The sequence below is a fragment of the Leptosomus discolor genome, chromosome 4, assembly GCF_034619465.1.
Source record: "Leptosomus discolor isolate bLepDis1 chromosome 4, bLepDis1.hap2, whole genome shotgun sequence".
NCBI classification, from domain to species: Eukaryota; Metazoa; Chordata; class Aves; order Leptosomiformes; family Leptosomidae; genus Leptosomus; species Leptosomus discolor.
The window spans coordinates 7,542,410-7,548,776 of NC_141394.1; the positions used below are offsets into that span (position 1 = coordinate 7,542,410).

The following is a 6,367-nucleotide window of genomic DNA, read 5'->3' on the forward strand; positions in this document are numbered from 1 at the left end:
ATGCACTGGCAAACTGACAGGGTAGAAATTAAAGGAAGGGAAATGTTGCAATTTTATTTTTCTAAAAAATTTAGTTGAAAAAAGCTGCTGAAAAGTACATAAAATCTGTCAGGACTGAAAAAAAATTTGCTGTGGGTTTCTCCGTATGGAACTATATATCGTTCTGCTGCTGGTAAGTCAGGGAGAGATCAGGATGAATGCTCTCATAGATATAAAATAGGACAACATGATCCCCTTTGAAGATATCTGTCTTGCTGAGGTGTGTGTATGTAGAAGTATCTCTGTATATACTACCTATAGACCAGAGTACTTCCAGAACTGACGTGATCTGAATTCAATAACAAGTGAGGCACCTTGTCGCAATAGCATTAGTTTCCCCAATGTCTCAAGCAACTGTCTACAACATAATTGATCATACCGATTTTTAAGCATCTGTTCATTTAAAAATGAACTTTTAAGATACTGATAGGAAAAAGAGGGCTGAATTTCCTTTGAAGTGCTTAGAGGTCTGATCATGGAACATAATATAGTCTTGAATACTAGAACTATTCGGTGAAGTTCCCAAACTTAAATTAGCAAGACTTTGACAGGTACAAATAATGAGTTCATCAAATTGCTGTTTGATGTAGGTAACAAATATACTGAGAATAATGTACCTCTATTGCAACCAGAGAATTTAATGGAGTTGCAACGTGATTGAATTATGAATCTAAGTCATCTATTGGACAACCCCATTACAAATCTCTGTTGCAAAAGAGATGCTTCAGAAAGGATATAGCTTCATTATATATAACGTAGCTGATATTGTTAAGTATTAATAGAAGAATTCACAGGACTTTCTTCCAAATGCTAGTCCAGAAAATCGTCCATTATTTTGAACATATAGTTTTTATATATTTTAAATTAAAAACTGCAAAGAAATTTACAAGGAAGAAGATATGTGATAGTCATAAAAAAAGCATTCTTTCATGTATCTCACAGTGGAAATGGAAAGGGCATCACATGTCACTTTGCTCTTATATATCTAGCATTCTTAGCTGTCTAGGGTCGCTGTTGTACTGAGATTTCCCAACCATCTCCTACTCTGGGAAATTTATCCTACAGCGCGGTACTGATGTGGTTTAGTGTCTTGGTGCATACACAGCACAACTGATGCAACTACTGTTTTCCTTAACGTTATACTTCCAATTATTGTTTTCCTTTTAATGACATTCTTAGCACAATATGTCTTCTGACATGGTATTTAAAATAGATTTTTTTTAAAGTCATTGTGGTATATGTGGACAGTGTATAGAATATGCAAATTATTTTAAACTGAAAATAAATTTCTATGAAGTATTTACATGAGTGGATATAACAAAGTAAGTTGATGTACAGAGCCAGGGCTGGGAGGAGGAGGGGTGTTAAACAGCTTGTATGCCTCTACAGGAAACGAGTCAAATGTTTTCTAAATTTACGTTTGTGTAAGAGTTAAAAATGGACAAACAAAATGATATTTTGGGATACTTAAACAAAAAATCCATTTGTTGCAATCTCAGATCTAACAAATTACTGAAATGTCTTGAATCTAATTTAATGGTTATAAAATTCTTTGCTGATGAAAGTTTCCTATTTTACATGCTGGTGAGGAAAAATACTGAGATATTTCTTGGGAAGGCAAAAGGTTTGCCTCTGTCTCTCTGTTAACACTTTGCATGATAACGGAAGACAATACAGGCAAAACTCCCATTGATTTTAGCAGGAATGCTACTTGCGTACATACTTTAAGAGCTAGGCAACAAACAACGGGGGAGGGTTTACATATCTCTTTATAAATGTAATAAAACAATATTTTAAAGGTGTAAGACAAACTGGTAAAAGTTGCTTGTGGCAGTGAACTGCAGTGACTTATTTCATTAGCTTTAAAACAGTATGTTTCCTTCATCAAAAGGGTAAATAAGTGTGAATTTGGGATTTTTGTATCCTGCCACGTTTTCATGGTTATCTCATCTCCCTCCGTTTCACATCCCTCTCCGCTTTAGATCTGTATCACAACCACTGCTCTGCTCATGACCGGGGCCTGAATGCACTTCCCTCTCCAGCAGCCCAGGGGTGTACTGTGCTCAGGTTGTGTCAGCAGCCAGCGGAGCAACCCCTCTGCAGCTTTCCCAGCTCCTGTGAGCTGAGACACCAAAACCAGAAACACACACTTCTGACAAAATCTGGGTTGGTGTAAATTGGCAGTGACCCACTGGTTCCATGGAGCTACGTTAGTATGCACCAGTGGAGAAGGTGAACCTTGAGCTGAAAAAAAGGAAAACCAAACCAATTTTTTATTGTATTTAGGAAACAAAATCTTCAGATTTTTGAGCCAGTAGGAAAATTACTGTGCACTAGTTGGGTAATTCTTTATTCTTTCATGAGTTATTTGATTCAGTTTTCACAGATAACAGAATAAAAACTGAAAACATTACCTTTCCCCAAGAAGGGTCACACACGATGTAGCTGCAGACCCCCCACCTCGCCGTGCCTCAACCTGACGACGGTGCCTGACCTGGATACCCACATCTGCACGCCTCTGAGAGAGCCCAGGCTCCCCAGGGGGGACGGCGTGACTGCCGACAGAGTAGTCCCAAAGCAAGCTGTGGCCTGTCAACTCTTAAGTTTCAGGTTTTCAGCCAGATACTAGTGTCCATTTTCAGATCTCACTGATCCTGCCCAACTCTTAAGCATGGAGAAATGAATGATCTGGGACTCATAAAGCACCCAATCCACCATACTTATAACACATACATGCTGATATGCATGTACTTTTACAAAGGGTGTTCTGAAGTGTTGTATTACCTGGCCTTTTGATTGGGTCCATTTGCAAGAAAACAATCTTGTGCTGCTTTGATTTTTTTCTTTAAAATACATATTATTATTTTCCTAAATTTAGGTATATTTTACTGGTGGATTTTCCCGTTAGAAGTAAGGCACAACTGTTACTGTATATCTAGGTCTCAAGTCCCAAATTTTAGTGGTAAAACAGAACCCAGACTTAAGTGCCACAGTCCAGGATGTGAATACGAAAAAAGAAATAAAATGTATAGCCCACTTTTATCAGGAAAACTAAAGCTTAATCAGAATCTTCTGTTCAAACTGCTTTTTACTTTTGGTTTTATCTAATCAAGGCCACTTGCCTTTTACCGTTACAATTTTTTAAGTTCTAGCTACATGTTTTCACTAGATGGCAGGATTCCACTGTCATCTATTATCACTGGCTTAACTTGCAAAGCAACAGTTGCCATCGGTAGGAAAAAAATTTAAACGTGTTCAAGTTTTGCAAAATATAAAACCAAACAACTTAACAGTAATGAGAAAAAATGATATGTACACTCAGTAAATCATAGCTCTATTACTGAATATGAATAATAGTACTGGCTGGAAGTCATTGAAAATAGTACTGAAAGATGTTCATTTCTTGACAGAGGAACTAAAAGGACCTTTTATAAAATGAGGTAGACTTACTGTTTCTGCTATTTGTGAAAAAGCCAAGTGATCCAGTAAATTACATTTAACTAACTAATAAATATATTGACAGCTTAAAAAAGTTAGAGCTTAAATAGCTAGACTACTGACCTAAAGTACTATATCAAAGTACGAAAGACTTAACACTCAGTGTACTGGATTACCAAGGCGATAAGATACATTCTAATCTCTCTCCCTCGATTTAACAAGGCAGAATTCATTGTACAATGATCAGTCCCAGTATCATTTCAGCCAGTGGTATTTTGCTGATCTCAGAGCTCTGGGCAAAATTTGCCCCTCTTGTCTAGGAGAACAGAATGCAGCTCCATACAGTTACATAAGCCTTAATAACCATGACAAATCTTTGTTGTTGCACCAGTGGAGAAGCTGTTGCAATGGAGTGAGCACTGATTTTTAACAAAACTGCCTTTTAACTATTATTTTTGCAACTTGGCATTACCAATTCCTATTTTTTATTTATTCTGAATTTCTACTGCCTGTTTTGCTCTCGTTTTATACATGACAATAATTTATGAAGTGTTCAGTAATTTTCAGCATTGATCATGAAATATAAGAGGGAATGTTTGGCATCTATTAAAGCTGTTTCTAAGACTGGATAACTTTCCAAAACCAGAGATAACCCAGTGTAATGCTTTCCAGGATTCCCAAAATAGTAAGAACATTTTCTCATGATAAAGCTGTATTTATTCTATGCCTAGAAAAAAAAATAGATGACTGAAACAGCGTTTCCTAATACGAGATTCAGTTTTGTGATATGGTGACTGCATTCGAAAACATAAAGCAAACCAAGAAGGAGTTGAAAGACATACATTATTTCACAATTCCAAACCTTTAACATTTAACAAAATGTTTGCAATACTTGCAAGCTACCAAAAAGTAATCATTCCTTTTTTATTGAAATAAACATACTCAGCACCTGTAGAATCTCTGCAAAACATGTTAGCAAATTCAGACAAGCATCACAATAAGATCCACACCGAACATTTCACTGGAAACAGTATCTATTTAAAACAAACTATTCTCGTCACTCTTGTTCACAAAACACCGATAACATCTTTCTCTCATGATCCTACCTTGGCGATTTGCAAAGGCTGCTTTTGCTCCTTGCCACCTTGCAATCTAAAGCCCCAAGGCGCCCCTCCACTCATAGCAATGCAGAGATAATCCCCTGTGCCCATTTTCCTGGTGCAGTTAGGCAGCATTCATTTACAGAAGATTATGAGAAATTTGTCTTGCAGATGTTCAGCGAGCTGGAGATTTGTCTGCCAGGCAGAGCTGGAGACCCAGAGCACCACACTGTTGCTGCTGCTGTGTACTGCACTAGCAAATGTAGTCATTCAGAAGAATGTAAGAGCTCCCTCGGATCATGGGCACAGCCCACTCTTTCGTCAGATTTCTACGCTCAGCCCACCTTCAAAGTAAAGTAAGTAACGTTGAGGAAAGGCACACAAAGAGACTCAGCCATGAGGCAGAAAAGGCTGTATTTAAACATGACTCTCGTGACAGCTAAATCGAAACAACAGCAAAAAGAAGTGTACATTTCCCAGTGACAATTTAGGACGTAAGTTTACTTTAGTAAATGGTGCCAGATGTTTTAAACTCTAGTTTACCCATTTCTTGCATTCATACTCCAAACAAAGAAGAAAGCAGAATCTCGAGTGAAACATCATGTACATCCTCTGAAAAACTGATACACTTTGATTGAACTAGGTTTATGATTTTCATGTGTACCCCACATGCACTTTCTGCAGCACTGCAGGTATGCAAAAAAAAAAAAAAAAAAAAAAGAAGAAGAAATGCTTTATAATTTCCTTGTCTTGGAATTGCTGTTTTGCTGGTTCTTTCTAACCTCAGTATAGTTTAATGTGCACTGCTATTTAGCAGTGACCTGAATTATTATTGGACCCTAATAATACCTGTTCTTATGCAGCCTGTTGCCTTTCCAACCAGAGAGGAGAAGAGGATTAGTGGAATGAAGTATCATATCTCTCCTCTGATGCTATCAATGGATGATTTGCATTGTGTCATTAAAGGAGAACCTTACTATAAGCATGAAGAAAAAAAAAAAAAAGATTCAGTGGGAAGTTAATTTGCTGGTGCCTTACAAGACATGGGTTCAGTTCTGTCCCCTGTTGCTGACTTGGGGTAATGTAGACTGTACACAGCTGAGCTCCTCCAGGTCTACTTGGAGTGGTTTGAGAGGTGACTGTTCTTCAGCGAGGGATGAATATTCCTCTAGCTGAGCGTTAACAATTGACAGTGTAAGTGCTCTTACTCACCTCAGCCCAAAGTCAGTTCACTTGGCTTAAATCATATTGCATTTTGAGCTAAGCTGGTTCTAAAGGGGAGTGTTCAGCAGGTGGGCAGAAACATCTTGTAGTGGATAGACTGGTTTCTGAAACAAAGACCTCTTGCTTTGAGACCCAGATTGCTTGGGATTGATGTAGATTCCCACAGCCTAAATTCCACGGAAGTCCCTATACGGAGTGTTTTCAGTTGACTGGTTCTAGGTCTTCAGAAATGTCAGAGCTACAGGAAACACTCGGCATTTAAGTTACACAACTTTGCATCTAAGTAGCTGGTAACTGTTGAGGCTTTAAACCTAAGCCTTTGTGCCTGTCAATCAAGTGTCCCTGGAGTGATGCTTTCTTACACTACAGCAATGTTCTTTAGAGAGCATTAGGCAAAATACCAAGGTAGAGACAGGATCTTCTGTTAAGCTGAAATATTATGGCTGGAAAAAGTAGACAGGCTTTTAGGCACTTGAGCCCTTCATCAGGCTTCTGAAGACACTAAGGTAACCCAAAGGCTGGCTGGAGACAAGCTCCCTAATCAAACAGAGGAACATGTCTCTAAA

The 6,367-nt window shown here is 38.1% G+C and overlaps 1 protein-coding gene across 2 annotated transcripts in view; it reads right to left on the reverse strand.

Moving 5' to 3' along the window:
• SYNPO2 (synaptopodin 2) overlaps positions 1–4,712 on the reverse strand; it is an 87,969-nt gene extending 83,257 nt beyond the window's left edge. The window contains exon 1 of one of the 2 annotated variants that reach the window (XM_009948011.2): positions 4,584–4,712. In XM_009948011.2, the coding sequence (XP_009946313.2) occupies positions 4,584–4,712 (129 nt within the window). The remainder of the gene's footprint in view (positions 1–4,583) is intronic. The other variant, XM_086464459.1, reaches the window with a different exon arrangement.
• Between the last annotated feature and the right edge of the window lie 1,655 nt (positions 4,713–6,367).